The sequence below is a fragment of the Ananas comosus genome, linkage group 5 (genome assembly GCF_001540865.1).
Source record: "Ananas comosus cultivar F153 linkage group 5, ASM154086v1, whole genome shotgun sequence".
NCBI classification, from domain to species: Eukaryota; Viridiplantae; Streptophyta; class Magnoliopsida; order Poales; family Bromeliaceae; genus Ananas; species Ananas comosus.
This window is the reverse complement of record NC_033625.1, coordinates 6,868,928-6,891,887: the sequence shown is the minus strand read 5'-3', so window position 1 is coordinate 6,891,887 and position 22,960 is coordinate 6,868,928. Positions and strand designations below refer to the sequence as shown.

At 43.2% G+C, this 22,960-nt stretch overlaps 1 protein-coding gene across 2 annotated transcripts; it reads left to right on the top strand.

Annotated features, from left to right (window-relative positions):
* Positions 135-22,935, top strand: LOC109710155. Of its 2 annotated transcripts, none has more exons than XM_020232621.1 (8): positions 135-505; positions 675-772; positions 1,273-1,322; positions 1,412-1,645; positions 21,941-22,090; positions 22,280-22,375; positions 22,474-22,494; positions 22,605-22,935. In XM_020232621.1, the coding sequence occupies exons 1-8, from the start codon at positions 249-251 to the stop codon at positions 22,770-22,772; spliced, it is 1,074 nt and encodes a 357-aa protein (XP_020088210.1). In that variant the 5' UTR covers positions 135-248; the 3' UTR covers positions 22,773-22,935. The 2 variants fall into 2 exon arrangements, with proteins under 2 accessions (XP_020088210.1, XP_020088209.1); XM_020232620.1 differs by having other exon boundaries at positions 675-787; positions 22,605-22,929.

Genomic DNA, 22,960 nt, shown 5'->3' with positions numbered 1-22,960 from the left:
GAGACGAAGTACAGTATTTATTTATTTTTTTTTATCATTTATCCTCGTCCAGTAGATTTACTATTGGACCTTTTCGTCAGCCACGTGTCAGCGTGTTACTGGTCTCCAAGACGGTTTAGGATAGCAAGCGAATCTTTCCCCCCGTCGCGCCGTCAACCGATCAATCCAATTCTCACCGAATCTGCATCAAATTCACCACCCTCCCGAAAAATAAAAACAAAATAAATAAAAATTTGGACCGACCGTTGATGATGGCCCTCTACTGTCCCCGCCCAGCCACCGGAGCTCTCCTCGGCGGCCGCTGCGGCGGCAGAGGCGGCAATGGCGGCATTGTGGTGGCATCGACCGCACGCGCGACGCCTCCGCCGGCGAAGATGGAGGAGGGGAGGCTGGACCGGCCGCGGTGGTCTGGAGAGACGCCACTGTCGCGGCTCGTTGGCGCTCTCATCTCCTTCAAGCCCCTCTACTCAGTCATGAAGCTCGCTTCCCGACAAGTTATCATCAGGTACTTGTTGTTGTTGTTGTTGTTGTTGTTGTTGTTGATGTTGTTTCCCTGCTACACTTAACTGTTTTCTTTTCCCCCATTGTGACTCTATATATGCTTTGCTTTTGATGGTTTTTTTTGTTTTTTTTTTGTTTTCCTTCCATTTGGGTGGTTGCTTTGGAATGGATAGTACGGCTGAGAAGTCGAACATCCCGTGGAGGGACATGGCGAGAGAGATCCTCGAATCGGATGTTCACAAAGAATTCGAGCGAATTCGAGACCCTTCTGTTGTGTACCCTGACTGTGAGCTCTCTTTAATTTCCTGATTTGGTGTTTTCATTTTTCTGGATTTGAATGCATTATGCATATCACATGCCGAGTTGAAATAGGACTGGGTACCGAGATAGAAGCAACAACTGAATTTCAAGTATATGAGACAAAGAGAGGATTTGAAAGGGAGGGGAACAAAAAAAAAAAAAAGGAGAGATTTTTAACTGATTTTCTTCAGTAAATTATGTGATTCATAGCAGTCCAGTGGAGGAAATCATTATTATTTAGCCTCATCTTCTCGGGTTAGTTTTGTGTGTTAAACCCAATTTAGAATTGGTCTCACTTTTTGCCCTCTATTTACCTATAAAAATCATGAGATAAACTTAATTTTATTATATTTATCTTCATATAATTGCAATAGCTAGTTGACAGTTTCTCTGCTTCTCTGGAGAAGAAAACATATTATTGGCATAGAAACTTACTATCAATATAAACTTTTTTTTTTTTCCTCTCAACAGATTATTTAAATCCGTTTCACGCGTACGATGACGGAAACCTATCTTGGCTGGTAATCTGATTTTGTTCCTCTCATCTCATTCTAAATTTCTTCCTCTAAATAGCGAAAAGGCCCTAACACCTGCTTGTCTTTGAATTTAGGCTGCTGCAGAAGCAGAAGCTGCAACTATGTCTATTGCAAAGCGAGCAATACCGGAAGCTTCTACGGTGGAAGAAGCTAACAAAATAGTTCGCGGAAATTGGTTAACTGCAATTGAACAGCATCATCTCAAGTACTCCGGGAACTGTGAGATTAATGACATTCTCGATGTCGGCTGCTCGGTAGGAGTGAGCACAAGATTTCTTGCAGAAAGGTTTCCTTCAGCTAAAGCCACTGTGAGTACTTGGATCTATACTTTTATGGGTTAAAATCATAAAACAACACAAGCTTTTCCTTAATAGCAGTGTGACCGGTTAACTGCAGTTCGATGCCAAAAGAAACACTGCTAACTAATTTCAATCTGATTTACAAAACTGGACTTGGTAAAATATTACTCATTAATTATCGAATGTTACTAAATCCTTTATTCTGTTTGTGATTGTGAGGCTGTATAAATTACGTTAACTTTTCGAGCACATTGTAGTTGTTTTGCATCAAATCAAACATACTGACCTTTAGATTATTAGGGAGGCCTTTGCACCAAATCATTGTACACAATTCTTGCATCTAGGGGTGTAAAACGGGCCGGGCGGCACGTGGGCCGCCCGGCCCGGCACGGCTACGGGCCGGGCCGGGCCCGGCAGGCACTTCGGGCCGTGCTGGGCCTCACATTTGGAGCCCGACGGCCCGGCACGGCACGGNCTATCCAAAAAGACGGTTGGGTTCGGAGCCCAAGCCCGTATGCGACCCAAACATGGCCATGTGAAAGAGCACATGATCATGTGAAACAACTTTTCCGACTAAAACAACCCCCAACATAAACGTTAACAACGTTGAGATATATTGGATGGGGTTGGGAGAATGTCTCGGGAAAACTCGGGATAAAGCACCTCTTTGGTCCACTCCGAAAGAAGAAACTAAAAACGAGATAAAACGAATCAAAATCAGAACTACAATCAACCTGACGTAGTCTCTAGAGTTGAAAGATGAAAAGGAACATCAGAATTTCGATATAAAAATGTTTATCTCAAAAATAATTAAAGTTTAAACCTGATAAATTTGACTATGTTTAAAAGTCGTACAAAATAACAAAAGCCATCCGCCACGTAAACCACCTTTATCCCCTCGCTCTGGATATGGAGGTCTTTTTCCACATAAAGGAAACCTAGTAAACGTACTCACACTGAACCATCCTCTTCACGTGATAGAAAAAACAAAGAACATTAAAAAAAAGTAAACTCCCTTTGACAGAAACTACTACTCTAGGAAGATAAGATCTTACATAATAAATAATAAGTATTAAGTGTCATTTTCCCTATCTTATACACTCTAAATACAGAATTGCGTCCTTTTCTTTCTCATGCATCGGACGAACTTTAGTAGTCCGAAAGTCAGCCTTTTTACATCCGTGAAGAGCTTCTTCATGAACCTTACAGCGTACTACCTCTCCAAACATTAAGAAGGAGGGACTAAAAACGACAACCTTTTTAATGTAAAGATAATATCTCAAGAAACCTCAATGTTTAGTAGCTCCTCAGTTTTTTTTTTTTGTTGAACTCGTTTTATCACCACGGTGTTTAGGATTCCATATTGTGTCGTTTCTAAAAAGAAGATGCTATTGTTTATAAACAATTATCAAATAATTTAAAGGACAGCTGTTAGAGAATGTGCGTACAAACCAAGTACTAATTTTACCCTTACTTTTTACCTTAACCTAACATAACCTTATCTTTTACCCTTATCTTTTACCTTACCTCTTAGTACCTTTTTACAAACCAAGTATAACCTTACCTTTATTTGTAGATCTTAAAACCTTACCTTGTAGATCTTAAAACTCACACAAAGCCAATTCTCTCTCTTTAACTTTATTTGTAGATCTTAAAACTCACAAAGCCAATTCTCTCTCCTCTGACTACTTTCCCTCTTCTCCCCCTACACAAACGTTCTTTTCAAAAACTCAGTAAATGAATGCTGATCCGGTTAGGCCCTAAGTTTCGGGCTAACCCGGTATGTACTTAACTTGGTAAGGGTAAAATCTCACCTTACCCTTAATCCTAGGTTAAGGACATCTTGTTTGTTATTATAAACTTTAGCTACTTAGAGTAAAGCTAAGGTATCAGATTTTATCCACTTGGTTTGTTCGGGATTTATAAACTTATGATCAAGATTTGGGAAGAGAGAGAGAGAGAGAGAGAGAGAGAGAGAGAGAGAAGTCTTTGAACTACCGCTTTGTTCTGTACAGCCTCGAACCCAAACCGTTCCTTCTACTTTCTCTAGGAATACTTCTCAGTTTGTAGTTTTAGTTGTTAGTTATATTGGGAAGTTGACTCTTCTTCTTTTATCGAGGAACTAAGTAACTACTAAGAATTGGAACTATAGTACAGATAATAATATATATAATATCAGACTTTTCATTATTGTCTTTACTTAAAACTCCCCATAATCCATACATTGGAACCATTTAACTTTAGAAAATCGTATTTATCCTTACCTTGTAATCGATTAAAGCATATAAACAAGAACTGTAGATTTTGACTCTCGAACATGAGCGTAATAACTCTCGGAAGTCACTTTACCTGGTACACATGTTGAAAACGAGTCAATTCTGTTTTCAAGTAAGCCGAAGACTCTCTTATTAAAACAAAAGGACCTAACTTTAAAGCCGTATTATAAATCGAGTCAACACAAAAAGAACTAGACATCCCCTAAGTGAAAGTCTGTAACAATTTTTCTGTACCTCGTTTGTAGAAAGAGGTACTATAAGACGAACAGGTCAAACTAAAACGGAACACTAACACTACTACGGAGTATATTCAGGACATGTCCCTAAATTTATGGGTATCTGTACCCAGTATAGGTGGTAGGCCATAGCACGGTTGTTTTATAGTCGTGGCTATGTCAAGAGCACAGCTACTGTATCAAATTTTAAAAGATAAGAAATTTAATCATTTATTAGAAGAGTTATTTTAAATTTGCTAAACTATTTTTATATATGATTCGTTAATTTTATAAAATAATGATTTTCGTATTTATAAAGTACAGTAATACACAACCATGTGTACATAAAAAACACTGGCCTTACATAGTCATACCGCGCTGTATGTAACCGTGTCACACCGCGCCATGCGTGACACGGCACGGTACTACGTAGTCATACCGCGCTGTATGTAACCGTATCACACCGCGCCGTGCGTGACACAGCACGGTACAGTCGTTCACAAACCGTACTAAAGTATAGTACTGTGAATTTAGAAACCAGAACATCACAAAAAAAGGAAGACCGTGAAAAAGAGTAAATTAATAAAAATGTAAATCACAAAGAAACTTAAAAAGAACCAACGTTTTATCCATAAAATAAACTCAGGCGACGTTCCAATATGATGTTTAATAACTCCTACCGTGTAAGGTGGCGTTAAAGTACTGATAGATAGATTCTCTTATCCTGATTTTTGGAATACAGGACACACTAACAACTACGAAAAGAGGTGGTAAACGAGAAACTTAAATAATTCATCTATGTAAATCATAGAACAAATTTTGGTTTTGTAGTTTAGTATTATCTAAACTTAATTAAATATTAAAGTATTTAAGTAGACTTAATTAAGACTTGGACTTTAAAAAACAAACCTTACTTTCCTAACTTACCCTATGGAGGTAAATAAAAAGGAGAAAACAGTAATTAGTGTAAGTGTGACGAATATTTTTTCTCATTTGAAGTTTATGGTGGGGATACCAAAGCGTGAAAGAGTGAAATCATAGAACACCAAATTTCACATAGTTCAATCACAGGATACTAAAATAAAATAGAAAAGCAGTCGAAAAGGCAATTATAAAGCAATTTAATATATGTTTTTTTAAGTCTATGCCGTGGATCCAAATAGTTTATAAGGGAAATCATGATAAATCAAAATTGAAACAGTGACTAAATTACTTTTTTTAATCATCTTAGCTATTATTTTTTTAATTTTATTTTATTGTCTCGTGATTTAATTATGTGAAATTTAGTGTCCCATAATTTCACTCTTTCACACTTTGGGGTCCCTACCATAAACTTCAAAAGAGATATTTTTTTTCGAGTCCTCGCATAAGTGTTGAGTTATCGTAAACTTCCGAAGGTGAAAGTTTAAATATCAATATTATTGTTAAGAAGACCCGGATTTTAGATTCGGATTTGGGGTTATTAGGTATGTTTATCTAATACCAATAAACGTATGTGCAGGAATGTTTATATCACTTAACGTCTTTATAGGGACGTTTTACTTTTAAGGTATTCAACAGGGACGTTTTCAGGATTCAATACGTCTATACAGGAAGACCAACTTTAGACAATCCTTTGACAATTAAAAAATTGTCAAAAGAACACTTTACTGAAAAAATGGGAGTGTTTGTATACGGAGGTTTTATAAAGAGAAAGGGAAAGAGAGGGAAAAACCCGGTGGCCTCACCTGCCGCCGCCGCCGCAGCGCCCCAACCCAAGCGGCCGCTGCTTCTTCTCCCTTCTCTTTCTTCCTCTCCTTCTTCCTCTCCTTCTCCCTCTTCTTCTCCCTTCTCCTTCTCCTTCTTCCTCTCCCAAACGAAAGTGGCGGCGGCGGCGTAGAGGAGGGAGCGGCCGCTGCTTCTTCTCCTTTTCCTTCTCCCTCTCCTTCTTCTTTCCGCTTCTTCTTCTCCCTTCTCCTTTCTCCCTCTCCCAAGCAGCGGCGGCGTAGAAGAGGGAGCAGCCGCTGCTTCTTTTCCCTTCTACTTCTTTCTCTCCTTCTTCTTCCCCCTTCTCCTTCTCCCTCTCCTTCTCTCTTCTCCTTCTCCTTCTCCCTCTTCCAAGCGGCGGCTACGGCGGCAGCGGCAGCGGCGGCTACGGCGGTGGCGGCCGCTCCTTCTTCTACCTTCTCCTTCTCCTCTTTCTCCTTCTTCACATTTTGGCAGTTAAATGCAATAATTAATTGATACCAATTAAAAATTGACACCAATTGCTTAAAAAAAATTGTCTGGAATTGCCATCTCTGTATAGACGTATTGAATTCTGAAAACATCACTGTTGAATACCTTAAAAGCAAAACGTTCCTATAAAGACGTTAAGTGATACAAACGTCCCTGCACATACGTTTATTGGGTTATCTAATTAACTGTCAAACATCCTATATGCACCGTCGTAAAGGACGAAGGTGTTTATCTTTAACTGTGAGATGGAACAGTTCGTATTCACGTGAAAGTGTATATCCTCTCCAACACTTATCAGGTTGCTCTTCCCAGTTTACCTCCTAGAACTAGTTCTATATTTAGGAAGGGTTCCAACCTAGTTCTATAAAGGCTCCAACCTGGTTCCAGTAGTATCCTAATAAATATACTAATTTATTATATTTTTAGAAGGCGAAGAGAGATAGAGAGGAAAGAGGAGAAGGGGAAGAGAGAGCAAGGTTTGTCATTTTATCTTTAGGTATGTTTATCTAATTAACTGTCAAACATTCCATATGCACCATTGTAAAGGACGCAGGTGTTTATCTTAAACTGTGAGATGGGATAGTTCGTGTTCACGTGAAAGTATATATCTTCTCTAATACTTATTAGGTTGCCCTTCCAAGGTCAACCTCCTAGAACCAGTTCTATATCGAGGAGGGGTTCCAACCTGGTTCTATAAGAGTTCCAAGCTGGTTCCAGTAGTATCCAATAAATATACTAATTTATTATAATTTTAGAAGGCGAAGAGAGATAGAGAGAGAAGAGGACAAGGGAAAGAAAGAGAAAGGTTTATCATTTATCTTTATTTTGTATAAAAGGTTCTAGAGAAAATTCTAGACTTTTTTAGAACTAAAGATTCCGAAATCGAAATATTTATCGAGCTCTTTTTTCGAGCTCCGCCCCTCCCCCTATACCCGTAGCGTGTCTCCTAGTGTACCTCTTAGCCGCTTTCGCCGACGCGCTCTCCCCAGTAGGTGTAGAAGACAACGTTTTGTTTTGTTTTTATTTTTTTTCTCTCCTTTTTCTCGTTCTCTTCCGTCATCTTTCTCTCAATTTTTATTTATTTATTTATTTATCACATATATATATATATCTTTATTTGAGAAGAAAAGACAGGTGGCGGCGGCTTGAGCGACTGACAATCTACATACGGGATCTTCGGTTGGTCCGGCTGTGTACATAAGAAAGATCCTGTATTAAAACATAAATTGAAATTTTATAATACTTGTTTAAACCTAAAAATAAAGGTAAGTACAACACATACACAGGTACTTAGCAGGTTCCTTAATTATTCTACTACTGTATATAAGAGCTCTCAACTCTTAAACTCTGTACGCAGTAACCACTAATTAAGGATTTACGATGGCTAGTTACCTACTAGTGCCTCTACCACTAACTAGGCTACTCTAACCACGTATCCAGCGAAGGGAAAAACCTATCTGCCCAGAGCTCAGCTGTCACACCCCTGTGACTTCGTTTATACGACCACCAAACAATCTCTTGTTCCACAGTGCGGGGCTCTGGCGATGGTTAAATCAGGCCAAGCCCGCGCAGCTTGTCTGCGGCTTGCCTGTCGTGAAGAGGACAGGCGGGTTCCGATTGTTGGACTAGTACATGTTCTTAAACGGGTCCTTTTAATTTAAGTACGTATGTGCTAGTTGCTCCTCATGGTGTTCACGGTTGTTCTTTCTCGTTCATAGATGTTCGTATATGTTCCTTTTATTTTTATCTAATGATCGATAATGTAGTGTAACGTAAGTAAATGTAAACTGATGTAAATGTAGAAATGGTTTTTACTTATGTTCAGGTGATCCAGTAGTGGTTTTATGTATGTATCGGGAGGTTAGGAGTGACTGTATTCAGTGAGTATATGTTTCCACCACGATTACGTTTTATCCTTTCGATGATACGATGACGAGTCCATGATATGGAAACGGCGCTAGGAGCGTGCCGCGCGAGCTTGATCCGGAACGTTGTTTCATCCCACTCTTGATAACAGGTATCAAGGGTCACCCAAGCCGGCGACTGAGGCGGCTAGAGGGGTGATCCAGGCTCACCCGTTTTCGTCTATCTATCTATCTATACTTTTGACATTTACTGTATCATTCTTTTGATACGATGATACGGGTTTAGTACACATTACATACGTATGTAGGATATCATTCATCAAATGGTTGTACGGTAATACAGGTGATTGGTATAGGTTACTCGTTTACAAGTTATTGTCACGATAAGAGAGAAGTTGGTTAGGAACCGCTAGGGAACCCAGCGAGTGTTGAGTGGAGCGTAGAACATACCATTCCTCTGAGTGGAGCGAGAGTTTGGGCTTTAGCAGACACCCTGTAGTTGAGACGGGGAGAGCGTGGTTTGAGGCCTCACGTGCTGCTGAACACACCGCGCTGGTGGTGTTTATATTTGTCTGACACTCATACTAGGTTAGGAGAATTGAGCTCCTATGGGATAGTTGATCCCGATTGACAGTGAGCCCTTAGATGGATAGGGTTACAGGTACACATTCATAAATGATGTGATACAAGAACAAGTTGCTCAGTAGCGATCCCTCAGGTGGATAGGGATTCAAGTGTTTGTGATCACGGTGAAATGTGATTCAATATACGGTGAGCAAGACAAATAAATTGTTAGTATACGGTGAGTAATACAGTGATCCATTGGTAGCTCAGGTAGAGAAAAGGAGCCGTGATATCCTAAGTTACAGTTCTGGGTTAGGAATAGATTGGTGATATAGTTCGTAAGTTGAGTATGTAACTATAGTTGATCGTTCGTATTCCTTTACCTTATTGTTACGTTAGGATATTACGTATGTACGTTCTCTACGCTTTAGTACCTCGTGTTTCTGTATCTCTCCTTGGGCCAACGAAGCCCTACTGTGGTGGGTGGAAAGCTGATACAACCCCAAGATTCTTGCGATGAACCGTGAACGAAGTTGCAACGAAGCTGGAGGATGCACCTTTGCTTCGAGTTAGCCAGAACAAAACGTCTATTGAAAAGTGGCCGAGCTGCTTAGCTTTAAGGCAGAAGCAGTTGCGCAAATCTGTGGATCGTTAATCCAATTCTCTGGTAGTTAACTTTAGTTTGGAGTGATAAGTTGTTTTAGGGTTTAACCTCGAGATCTAAACATGATAACGTTTAGATGAAGTTGTTTAGGGATTTAAGATCGTAATTCGTAGATAATTCGTACGATCCCAAGATTAGTTTGGTAAAGATCTCGATATTTAGGGTTGGGATCGAAAGATGGTAACATCCCAAATCTTCAAATGGAGAATTCGATCGAGGTTGGTTCCACTCCTACTTCTTCTCCCTCTACAAGAAGGAGGTTCGAACGAAGAGGAAGAAGAGGTGGAAAAAGAGGAAGGAAAGGAAGAGGAGGAAGAAGTGAAGTTCTATCCCTCTCTCTCGAATCTCTCTCTCTCTCTCCACAAACCAACTCACATTCTTACTCTCCTCCTCTCACTAGAGGGGAGATATGGGAAGTGATTACGTTGTTAACGTGGGTTCAGGGAGTTGAAACGAAGAGAGTGTGACGAGTCTGACCCGTCAAAAGCACGAGCCCCTGGACAGACAGGGATCTCCCTGGACAGGGGCTCTCGTCAGAAACACCCGTCCCCCGGGACGGAAAAAGGATGCGTATGCCCCTGGCCAGTGAGGGCGTTCCCTGGCCAGGGGCTCTCGTTATGAACACGCGTCTCTAAAAGACGGCGTGTGTTACGAATGCCCTTGGCCAGGGAAGACGGTCCCTGGCCAAGGGCTCTCGTTTAAGACGGTTCACGTCTAAAAACGTGACAAACGAGAGCGCCCAGGCAACGTTACGTGAAAAGCAAAAAGCCTGAAGAAGCCGAAAAAGCTTCGTATGGGTGAGCTGTTAATCAGTTAAGATTCGCTTCAGGTTGAGAGCCTAAAGCTCTTAAGTGAAGGAATGTATTCCCATGGCTCGCACTGGTTGCGCTCTTCAGTGAACCTACAGATGAGTAAGCAGTCACTGAATCAGTTACAACGTCATCACATTGACCAGGAAACTGGACGCCACGGAGCCGATAAGTGTTACTCCAATGACATCAAACTGACATGTATGTGAACCAGGGATCGGTAAGCCCAGGAATGCCACGTACAACCGACGTCATCCAAGTAACATGCTTATCCCACGTGTGAATCTACCTTAGATGGAGGAAACCATCTATCCCCACAATCAGGATACACTAAATACTCTGGCTCAAATCTTCTGGAACCGGTCCCATCTCAATTATCGCCTTTTCCTAAAGGCTATAATCTTTGAGCTCAGCTTATTTAAATTGTATACTGTCTGCTACCCCAAACTATTCAATAAGGTATTGGAGGCAGATCAGCCCTGAGTACTATCTTCCTAACATAGTGTGTCATTGATGTGGTTCTCCAAGTCATAAGATAAAATGACTTTACAGTGATGTACGACAATCCGCAGTGACCACCTAACACTCTGAGTACTCTTAATAAATCTACTAGCTATTAAGAATAACCCGACTCAACCTTAACAAAGCTAGCTGACTTTCCTCAAAGTCACTATAACAACTATCACTAGTTTTATATAGAGTGATGGTCTATCTTATCTTGGATACCCCAGTGTGTGTATTCTCCAACACTAAATAGCTTATCGATCTAGCGCTAATAACTTAGCGGCCTCCTGGATTAACAGTTATATAACTATTAACCTGGTTAAACATTAACAATGTTTAATCACCATAATTTCACATTTATAATGTTCTCTCCTTGATTATCAATCATTTAATATTCTCCTGAATACACATTTATAACGTAATAATTAAACTATTCTAGTTTAATTATATTTTAAGTTCAGCTTAGTTTAATCCTAAACTAGCTAGATTGATTAATTCCTTTCCTATTTTAATTTAGATCTAAACATGAATAGGAATTAACAGTAATATAATAATCTTTTTCCTAATATAAGGAGATATATTATATGCCCTCAAAAATCTTTTGGGATCGGCAGTAGAAAGGAGAGGAGAGATAAGGTAGAAGATCGTTTTCTATAGGAAACGTTCCCTCGATCGTGAGGCCACTCCTTTAGCTAGTTTAGTTCTTGGAGCACACCTATGGATATCTCCGGCCTGCGTACACGCCGAAGTTTCTTAGGTTAAGGTGCTAGTAGTTTAACTCCACTTCTAAATAAGCCCTTTTTCCATTTCTAAGCTAGAAAGAAAAGAGGAAATTAGAATTTCTTGTACTCCCTAGGATTAACGCACCAAAAACTCTAACCTAGAGTTCTCAAAAGTTTTTAGTTTAAATAAACTAAGAAAAAGGCGACGCAAAAATGGCATGCGTTAAAAAATTGTCACTGCGGCGGGTTTCGGCAACGGCAGCAACGGAGGCGTAGGTGATAGCTGCAGCAGCTAGTTGAGTTCCACGGCGGCGGCATGAGTGGCTACGACAGGTTTGCGGCAGGCTTCAGCGGCGGTGGGTATTGACGGCGATGAAACAAGGAACGGCTGCGGCGACGGCGGCACAGCTGGTGCAGCCGCAACGGCGATGGCATGGGCGGCTGCAACGGTGAGTCGAACTCCAGCGTTGGGTGTTAATGCACCAACGAAACCCTAATTCTCTCTCCTTTGGTCTTGAACTAAATGGAAAAGTGGAATAGTTTTTTATTAAATAATTTTTTTATTTAAAAAAGTGGGAAAGTTCTCTTTTAAACAGAGAAACGTGGAAAAGGAGAGAGGGTAGTTTTTTAGAGAAACTAAAAAGTGGAAGGGTTTTTTATTATATAATTTTTTTATAAAAAAAATGGAAAAGTTCTCTGTTAGTTTCGAAGTTTTCGTGACGAAGATAGAGGTAAGGAATCAAAACTAGAGTATATTAAAACTTCAACTAAAAGTACTTGTTTTCTCATTACAAAACCCAAAATCCAAAACTTAAGTGTTGAAAAAACTATAACTCTTCGATTCTTAAAAAAGTTTACATAATATAAAAATTAAAAAATTTTATGTAAAATGTAAAATTTAAAATTTAAAATTTATTAATATATAATTAATTAATTTTAAAATAAATAAGCGTTGCTTTGTGCCCAAAATATGATCATTATTATTATTATTACCCGTAGAGTCTCGTCCAATCATTCTTACATGTGTTTCCTCTTCTTTGGTCGAAACGTCAATGAGTTGTCGTATTTTAAGTTTAATGTTTCCAATTTATGTTAAACAGTCAAAGTCTCCTAGACTCTGTGTTTCTACAACAGAAATTTACACTTTTTTTGTTGTTGTTGTTTCATTATCCGGTTTTCTGATTGTTTTGCCTATTGTAATTTTTTTACAATGTCCTTGAACCTTAGTTCCCCCATTTTTTTCTTTCTATTTTGTCCCTGGTTGATATTGTAATTGTAGGGAAAGTAGGCGACGACGAAAGTTCGGTGGTTTAACTGTCTTCCTCTGAAGCGCTTCTTGATCGAAAGGTCTCTCTCTTCAGTAAGAGCTTGTCAGCTTAGAACCTTGGGAAAGTCTTAAGTAAGTCCAGCACTCGACATTTACCAGAGTTTACGAGTGGAGGTTAGGCACTACAATTGATCTAGTAAATCTTCAATGATCTCTAGTACATCCGTATGAATTGTTTAGGTTAGTGTGTTAAGTTCTCGGCCGTAATATTCTTTTTACTCTTTTATTTATTCCTATTTGCTCATCGTATTGTATAAATTCCTTTAGTATTTTACTACCGTGTGTTTGATTAATAAGCCTAAGCTACTGGACTATTCGTGGTTTTATGAGCGTTGTAGGAGTTACGATAGGTTGTTTCGACACGCCCCTCCAGTCGCTCATACGATAAACGTGTCTCAGTCGTACGACTACTTTACATTTAGTATAATACCTTTCTCTTCTGGTCTTTGATTCATCGCTACCTGATCTAAACCAGCGTTCGTACCAGGCTTGGCTTTGGCTTCCGGAGTAAACCATAGTGATAACAAAGGAAACAAAGAAATTTGTGTTTAAAATACACTAAGTTACACAAACGTATACCTAACAAGATAAAAGCAATAACAACCAATTGAACATTACCGGGAACGTTTAATTATCTTTCAACGTTCGTTTTTACAATGATGATACAGAAACATAACAAAAAACGGTTAGTGTGCCTTGAAAATTGACAAAGATTTTCCGTTGTCATGGTTTGGTCCGGCTTGAAAACCAAAACCACCATGGCTAGTATTTATCCTGGCTTTGATCAGGTTTCAGGTTTGACTTTCTGTACCCGAACAGAACAGGACGTAACAACGGGAAAAGAGCAAAAATATTTGGTTTTAAGATACACTAACATCACCTGAACAGACTTTGGTATATGACTTTGAATGTACATTGTACCAATACAACCATCGAGTTGTCACCGGTACACGTTCTGTACCGGTACAACCATCAAGGTGTACCTAGGGGTGTAAAACGGGCCGGGCGGCACGTGGGCCGCCCGGCCCGGCACGGCTACGGGCCGGGCCGTGGCCCGGCACGACCACTGTAGCACCCGGGCCGGACCGGGCCCGGCAGGCACTTCGGGCCGTGCTGGGCCTCACATTTGGAGCCCGACGGCCCGGCACGGCACGGCCCGAAACGGGCCTGGGCCGTGCCGGGCCGAGGAGAGGCCCGTGGCCCGGCACGGCACGGCCCGCTTGGGCCGTGCCAGCCGGGCCAGCACGGCCCGGAACCTAGGCCCAAGGCAAAGTTGCCTTGGGCCTGGGGTTTGCTCTCCTCGGGTGGAGGGCTTGGCCCTCCTCCCAAGGAGAGCTCCTCCCAAGGTCTGCCTGCAGACCTTGGGAGGAGTGATTTTGGTCCAATGGACCAAAGCAATTTTGGTCCATTGGACCAAAAACCCTTCTCAACTTTTTTTTTTTTCAAAAAAAGAATACAAAAATATATTAAATAAATTTAAATATTTATTTTTTGTAATTATTTTTATAAATTTTAAATTTTTTAATCAAAATATCAGTTTATATAAATATAATTTATTGTTTATATTTTTTTAAATTATATGTACATTTTTTAAAAAATAAAAAAAAGGGCCGGCCCGGAGCACGGCCCGGCCCGGCACGGCCCGTGCCTTCCGGGCCTAGGGGCCGTGCTGGGCCGGATGGTAGGGAGTTCGGGCCCGGCACGGCCCGGCCCGGATTTAGCCACGGGCCGGGCCGGGCCACTGTCCAGCCCGGTTCGGCCCGGGAAATGTGGGCCGTGCCGGCCCGGCACGGCCCACATTACACCCCTAGGTGTACCAGTGCACAGCCTCGCAAAATGTAACCCGAGAGCAGCCTAAGTCTATCATTTTGGCGACCTTAGTGCTACTTGAAAACTACAATTCTCGGGATACGAGTCGAAACCCTGTCAACGATCATCCAGAATATTTGAAAAAACTCAGAACACTGATCAAACACTCGAACCTCATAATTTGCAAAGGTCTAGTGCGTTACAGACCCATTCTGTTTCTTGTAGCTATGTATCTTCGCAGAGGCCGACCGTCGACACAGGAGCGTGCGCAGTTGACGCAGGACCGTACCGTACCTTCAGAGTGCCGGTGGCGAGTGCACCCCCTATTATGGAGCAGAGTACCCGACCGGAGGCGAGTGCACCCCCTGACGTGAGTGCGCAGTTGGCTGCCTTGACTGAGGTGATCAGACAGCAGGGTGTACTTTTGCAGAGGATGTGCGAGATTGTTACTCAGTGATCGGGTGTTGATCCAAGAGCATCTGTGCAGCAGACACTTTGGGTTGAGAGAGGTGATACATCGATCCGTGAGCGGACACAGACAGCGGGACAGAGTCAGGACAGGAAGCACCCAGCTTTAGACGACGGAGGACAGTCGAGCAGCAGGCGTCTGCCGAAACCTCCACGATCACACTCTCAGGGTCGTGGGTCTTTAGGGTGTAAGAGTTCCAAGGGATCCCATCAGTAGGGACAGACACCGAGGATGCCGCAGTGTGTGATTTGCGGGGGACCACACTGGCCCCGACAGTGTGAGCAGAGAGAAGGCCGCTATTTTACTTGTGGTCAGTCTGGACACATGAGGACAGCCTGTCCCCGAGCAGCATCTCCAGCACCATCCACGACGTCAGTACCGCCAGCACTTCAGGAGGCTGTTGAGGCATCGCTCAGCTACAGACAGGCGGATGAAGTTGCAGTGCTACAGCTGAGTGAGCAGCGAGGGCTGGCATCAAGTGGTAGCATGTACGAAGTGCAGACTAAAGATTCCGCGGCCGCAGATCGAGTGGTGGCAGGTATTATTTTGATTTTGGTATTTAAGTTGTGCATTAGTTGAAACCTGTGCATCACATTCTTTCATTAGTGAAGCATTTATATCATTACATGGTCTAGAGTTTAAATTGCACCCTTTTGAGGTTAAGCCTCACTTTTTGGGTGCCCTGGCTAGTGCGTTTCTTTTAGGTGATTCTTTTGAACTCATGTTCACTAAAACTGTTTTTGTGTGCTGAGTTAAATGGCTAAAGAGCAACTACCACTAGAAACGGCCAGGAGCTAGCTATCCTTAGGTGGTTAGCTGGAACGACGTTGAGGAGCGTCGTAGTTGCGGAGTTGAGGAACTTCGCAGGTGGCTGAGGAGCCGAAGTGCGCTCTAGGTGCGCGGCTTGGAGGAAGGCCTCGAACATCTTAACTTCTAAACACCACTAAATAGAAAACTTTTGGTATTCGATACACCCAAGCGGAAATTAGTTAGTAGATGAACTAAGAGCATTCTTCATAACTCATTTTTTACTTCTTAGTTTGGCTACAACTAACGATCTTTGAGTAACACATTTAGCTTCGTAACTTTGCTCAAAGATCCCAAACCTTAACTAGTTTTTAAGTTTCGTAATTAAAATCTGCTGGGTGTATCGAATAAATATACAAATCTTCTGAATCTTCATCTGATCCTAACGTTTTTCGGTCAAAATTTTTGGACACAGCAGGAGCCTCTGGCCAGGACAGCTCCTCTGGCCAGACACTCTCTGGCCAGAGAGTTCACTCTTTGGCCAGGGAGGGACGCATTGGTTTTTGGGGTGCAAGCCCTTGGCCAGAGAGTTTGAACTCTGGCCAGGGAGCGACGCACTGTCTTGGTGGTTCCAAGCCCTTGGCCAGAGAGTAGTGTCCTCTGGCCAACGGAGTTCCAAATGCGTCACTCCTGGAACCCCCTTGGCCAGCGAGGTAGAGTCTCTGGCCAGGGTCTTGTGTACTTACAAGTCTTTTAATAAAAATTTCGTCAGATTCGGAAGACTTGAATAAGTTTAACACATAGAAGTGGTGTTTATTAGAAAAGAAGTATGGAATCCACAGCTAGAAAGGCTTGCTCAGAAACAGGAGGTTAAACTTTGAAAAGAGTTTTTGAAGAGGCTAGTAAAGAAGTTCTGAGGTTTGTTGAAATGCTTTAAGCGGTTGGATATTTTAGGAATTGTTTAGTACAGGTTATTCGCTACAAATTACTGTTACGATAAGAAAGTAAATGGGTTAGAAACCGCTTAGGGAACCCAAGCGGGAGCGGAGTGTATAGGTAGGGCATCCCATGCCTCTGAGTTGAACGAGAGCTTGGACCCTGACAGATGCCTGTAGTTGAGCAGGGGCAGCGGGCTGTGAGGCCTCATGAGCTGCTGTACCTACCGATATGGTGGGGCCTACCGATATGGTGGGGTTATTGTCTGGCACTCGAACTAGATAGGAGAGATGCACTCCTGTGGGATACTTGATCCCGGTTGTTGAGAGAGCCTTGAGTGGATAAGGCTGTTAGTACGTATACACGAATCGATATGATTCAAGAAACAAGTGCTCAGCAAATGATCCCTTAGGTGGACAGGGATTCAAATGTTTGGAGATCACAGTTTATGTGATGTAATTTACGGTGAGCAAAACAAGTGTATAGTTAATATACGGTGAGTAATATAGTGGTTAGTAGTGGCTCAAGTAGAGAAAGGAAATCGTGATATCATAAGTTACAAGGCTGGGTTAGGAATGGATAGGTTAAATGGTTCATAAGTTGAGTGTGATCCAATAGTAAATCTTTCGTATTCCTTTCTTTTATTGTTACGTTAGGATGATACGTATACGTTCTCTACTCTAAAGTATTACAAGATTCTGTATCTTTCCTTGGGCCAACGAAGCCCTACTGTGGGGGGTGGAAAACAGCTACATCTCCAAGATCTTTACGAAGGGTTGCTTGCAATGCTGCTATAAAGCCGGAGGATCCAGCTTTGATTCGAACCAGCTGGAACAAAACGGCTATTGAAAAGTGGCCGAGCTGCTTAGCGTTTAGGCTGAAGCAGGGCGCAAATCTGTGGATCGTTAATCCAAATCTACGGGAGTTCACTCTAGTTAGAGTATTTAAAAGTTTTTGGTGGTTAAACCTCGGGATCCAAACGTGATATCGTTTTAAGGGTTATTTTTGGGATCTAAGATCGGGATTCGTAGATAATTCGTACGATCTCCAGATAAACTGGGTAAATGTTTCGATCTTAAGGTTTGGGATCCCAAGATGGTACTCTCCTCAATCTTCGAATGGAGGGTTCGAACGAGGTTACCACGCCTCTCCTTCTCTCTCTACTGGTTTCGGAAGAGATCGAACGAAGTGGAAGAAGAGGAAGAAGAAGAGGAAGAAGAGGAAGAAGAAACGAAGTTCTCTCTTCTCTCTCGAGAATCTCTCTCTCTCTACACACAAACCCCCCCCCTTACTCTCTCTTCTCTCCCGAGTTGGGGAGATATGGGGAGTTGAATACATTGTTAACGTGGGTTTGGGAGTTGAAACGAAGGGAGTTGGACGAGACGGACCCGTCAGAAGCGCGTGCCCCTGACCAGGGAGATGCCCTCCTGGCCAGGGACTCTCGTAGGGTCCGTCCGTCTTTCGAGAGACGGTCGAAAATGCGCATGCCCCTGGCCAGGGAGGAAGGCCTCTGGCCAGGGGCTCTCGTTACGAGAGCGTCCTGTGAATGCCATTGGCCAGGGAGGGCGGTCCCTGGTCAGGGGCTCTCGTTGTTACCACGCGTCTCCCAAAAGGGGCGCGTGGGTAGGATGCCCTTGGCTAGGGAATATGGTCCCTGGCCAAGAGCTCTCGTTTTAGACAGGTCACGTCTAAAAACGTGTAAAACGAGAATGCCCGGGTAACGTTACGTGGGAAACCCAAAAACTGAAGAAGCCGAAAAAGCTTCGTGTGGGTGAACTGTTAATCAGCTAAGACATGCTCCAGGTTGAGAGCCCAAAGTTCTTAAGTGAAAAAATGTAGGACGGGAGGACTTTTCCTCAAAGCAGGAGCTTTGATTAGCTTAAAGAGTTGAGTTGAATTTGAGTATGAGATAAGGAGTTTGTTCACTCCCACTACGAAAGAGTAGTCTAGGAGCTCAAGGGTCCACCGGAGCGCTAGTAGCACTAACGAGGTGGCTTAGAAATGTACCCCTTAGAGTGCTAAAGCGTCAAAAGCGTGAAGTGCTCGCTATTAGAAGTGGCTTTTGAGAAGTATTGAGTTCAGAAGAGCTTCAAGACCGCCAAGTATATTGTAGCGCACGAGGCCCAGTACCTACATGAACGCTTGTAACCTCTGCATCTTATGTAATACGTGTAGCCGCTCGAAGTCGCCGTCCCGTTCGGCTATCCGGTGGCACGGACGAGCGAGGTTATAGAATATTCCGGGCTACATGGCCCCTGAATCGAAAGGGGCGTGAGGTTTAGCGAAGTGTGGCGCGTAGCCACTTTGAAAATTCTTGTGCGCCAGCGGGTGGCGCTTGAGATACAGAGCTGCCGCGGATAGACGTATTGAGAAGACAGAGCTAAGGCGGCACTCGTTAGAGAACGCTCGTTCCGCTTGGAAGAGGAGGCGAAGAGCGTTTGGTAGCCCCGGTTTGAGCCGTGCAAGTGGGTGTAGTGAGGTCACATATCCTCTAGCTGTGAAGGCGGGTATTTCTCGGAGCTTGCCACGGTAGAGGTGTGATCGTACTATTGATAACAACATCCGCTTGAGCCGGTAGCCATCCACTAGTGTGGTTGAAGGGAATATCAGCTACTGTATACGAGCGTTGTATAGGAGGTCTCAAACTTACCAGGAGAGACAAACGGGCAGACAGACTCCTACTTTACGCCACGACTTCAACTCGACACACGGTTCCCGAAGGACGTCCGAGAAGGTCTTCACACTTCACTTAGCCCCCAGCGCTAGGCTGTGCTAACTGAAACCGTGGGGCACGTTGGAGTGATAGAGTAGCTCCATTTGGACGCGGTTGAACAGTGGACAGGTGTATCACACCTAGCCGTTTTTCACTCGGCTGAAGCAGTTTGCTAGGTGTTAGTGGGTTTAACGTAGCACCGGCGGGCAACTTGCTCCGTTCGGCTGGTGCTTCAGGTAACTGTGTAGGAGGGTAAAGGTTTGCCCCTAACCATCCGACGTCAAAAAAGCGATCTTTAGCTGTGAGGCGGAAGTGAACAACCGTATGATTTATAAAACGGTGCTTCGCAGGTTGTAGTGAAAAGTAAGTCCGGTGGTTATCACGTAAGAGTTAGGAACTATGTAAAACCACGGCGGGCCCACTAGTGTTATTCCGCTGATTACACGGAGAACGTTCTAATTGGAAGCTTAGAAAAGTACCAAGCCGTGTGTGGTAGCTAAAGCCTTAGCTTCACGTGATGGCCACAGATAGCACTTTAGCGGCGGTGTTAGGAAGAGCTACAACGCAGCGTGAAAAACCTCTAGACCCAGACGCCTAACGTTTAAGAACTAGGAAAGGTTGTTCCAGCCAACCTGTTGTTCGCGTTTGTTGACTCGGCTTTAGAGCTCTCGTTGGTGGAGTTCCAAGTAAGCGAGGTACAGGTCGGTATCCCCGCGAACTAAACATTGGGTATATCGCTCCAAGAAGCGGCTGAAGGACGATTCACGTAGGCACTGGTGTAAACGAAAGGGGCCCACCATTTCCTATAGTTGTAGTATTAGGAAATCATCAAGGTTGGTGGCGGCAACAACGTACAAATCGAGTAAGACCCACTTAACTATAAAGTCTGAGAACACCAGCCACATCTAGAGCGTTACCCGTGGTATATCTATCACGGAGGTGTCAAAGTTTCGCTTCTAGTGGCGACGGTCGAGGTTTAGTACCTACCCCATCAAAAAGAGTATTGAGAAGTCGACTACCCTGCGTATCTGCTAATGGAAGGGCGAGACGTAGTCCTGTGTGGGGTTAGGGTCTATACTACGCAGCGACATTTGGTGTTTCAGAAGTGGGACGTGGCCATTTTGCTCATGGCCTCAGCTTCAATCGAAAAGGAAGTTGAGAAACTTTGAGGTCAGCATGAGGAGCGAGGTTTGCTTGAACCACGGAAAGACTCAGTCTGCCCATTCGCCTTAATGATAGAAGCTTTTCGGGAGGTGCTCGGCAGATATCATCGGGCGGTTCGGGTGCTTCAAAGCTTGGAGGCACTGTAAGCAGCCCGCGCCGGTTAGGAACTAGCGGAGTTGAAAAGAGCCCAGATGTCTTTGAGGTGGGTGCCTTTAGTGTACGGGATCTTTGCGCTGGAGCGCCTCGGTCTTCAGTGTGAAGAAGTCGAATCGTATATCGAAGAGGAGGGCTTCCTGAACTTCGTGATAAGAATTTACGTGCCGTACGAGGAGCAGTAACGCTCTTATCTGGTTATACAGCAGATGTTTCTGGTGCTGTTTTGCCAGGTTCATGAGGGACTTCTGTGCCAAGTAGTTCAGGTACTTGTGGCGGCCCCGTAAGCATTCGGGCTTACCGTACTGGCACTTAAGTATCACGGGTATGACGCATGCTTTGCGCTAAAAGACATGTAGGTGGCCGAACTAGAAGTCAACCACCATCGGCCTGACGTTTAGATAGAAACTTATGTGTGTGCTGGGAACGTCGACCAGCCTATCCAGCAGTTAAGCCCTTTCACCCATAAATAAGAACTAGCACTGAGACAAGTTGAGTGCCATCAAGTGTGTCTCAGCTTTGCTAGGTAGGAAGAAGGCATGTTTGTTGTGGCCCCGAGGGCTGCCACTATGCGAGCCGGTCTATTTGACAAACAGTTCCTCTAAAACATTGACTGGAGAGTTGAGGAAGTCAAGGCGGCCGCGGTAAGCCATGCCTCGGAAGCTCTAGCCACGCCATGGCCCTTAGTTCAGATACTGCTTGAGCTAGAGGGCTAGGCCGCCATAGGGGCCATTGAGGCGCCCTTTGTGTAGCCTCTTAAGGGCGTGATGGCTGTTGTTCGGCTTCAGGACGTCGACGGGATTGTGGTTGTCCAGACGCCCGTTCTAGGTACTTAGGTCGACGTGGCCTGTGCTGGTTGTTATGAGACGTTGGACATTTTGTACTATACCCTAGACATGGAGAGCACGAACACTTTTTCTGGGATNGCCACTGTCCAGCCCGGTTCGGCCCGGGAAATGTGGGCCGTGCCGGCCCGGCACGGCCCACATTACACCCCTACTTGCATCTCATGGATGCAACAGAAGCTGAACAAGTTCTTATGAAGGGAAAAAGGAAATCTCTCTATATGAAGATATCGTACATGTTAATTTTGCTTTTTAGATATGTTTGTGCTCAATGCTAACATGTAAGTCATTATTCCTCGGTACAGGGACTAGATCTGTCGCCTTATTTCGTCGCTGTAGCAGAGTACAAGGAGAAGAAAATAAAGAGGAAGAACCCCATCAGATGGGTCCATGCAAATGGAGAAGCTACTGGATTGCCTTCAAAATCATTTGACCTTGTCACTCTTGCTTATGTGGTATGATCTTCCCTCTGCTAATTTTACAGCAGTGCTGCTTTTTGAGTATAAAATCTATCAACAAGCTGGAAAGTTGTAGGAAATGCATTCTATTTATTCCCCTGATACTGTACTTTTCATCAGAGGTTACAGTATCTTTTCAAAATGCTGCTTAGGGAATTGAATTATAGGTTTTCTAACAATCTGCAGTGCCATGAATGTCCTGCGCGGGCAATTATCGGATTAGTAGAAGAAGCCTTTCGACTCCTTCGACCCGGAGGAACAATTGCTTTGACTGATAACTCAGTAAGTAATCCCTAAAATCCAAATTTGCATTATAAACATCCATTCATCACAAGCTAACCAATTATTCGCAATTCTGTTTGTTTTTGTATTTTATGCAGCCAAAATCCAAGGTGCTCCAGGTACGCTTTTCTTGGCCCAGTGTTGAGAGATAGAAAAATGGTTTTAAAATCGATTGTTTTAGATCATTTTAGTATTAACCTTAAGATTTTTTTTTTTAACATTTACCCAGGAATTGTCCCCTGTATTGTTCACTTTGCTTAAGAGCACTGAACCGTTTCTCGATGAGTACTACTTACTCGACTTGGAAGAAACAATGAGAGAAGCCGGTTTTGTTAATGTAAACACAATCCTCACAGATCCGCGACATCGAACGGTGACAGCAACTGTGCCTTTGTAAGATCAGTCCTCCATTTTGCTTATTTTCGTCATGAATAAATTGCAGTTCCCATTTGTAATGTAATGAAGAGAAGGACGCCTGTAACACGCTGGTGAAAGTGCAAAATTTTGCACATTTGTTAATTTTTGCAGCATGCATCTGCCGAACATTTGCTTAAGATTAATAGATCTTAATGTCCAGCTTGTTGT

What these genes read in the sequence shown, in the direction of transcription:
- LOC109710155 (XM_020232620.1), top strand. Translation starts at nt 249, where the DNA reads ATGATGGCCCTCTACTGTCCCCGCCCAGCCACCGGAGCTCTCCTCGGC. An exon ending in TTCTGTTGTGTACCCTGACT is followed by an intron (nt 788 to 1,272) that starts GTGAGCTCTCTT and finishes TCCTCTCAACAG; the next exon opens with ATTATTTAAATCCGTTTCAC. An exon ending in CAAAATCCAAGGTGCTCCAG is followed by an intron (nt 22,495 to 22,604) that starts GTACGCTTTTCT and finishes ACATTTACCCAG; the next exon opens with GAATTGTCCCCTGTATTGTT.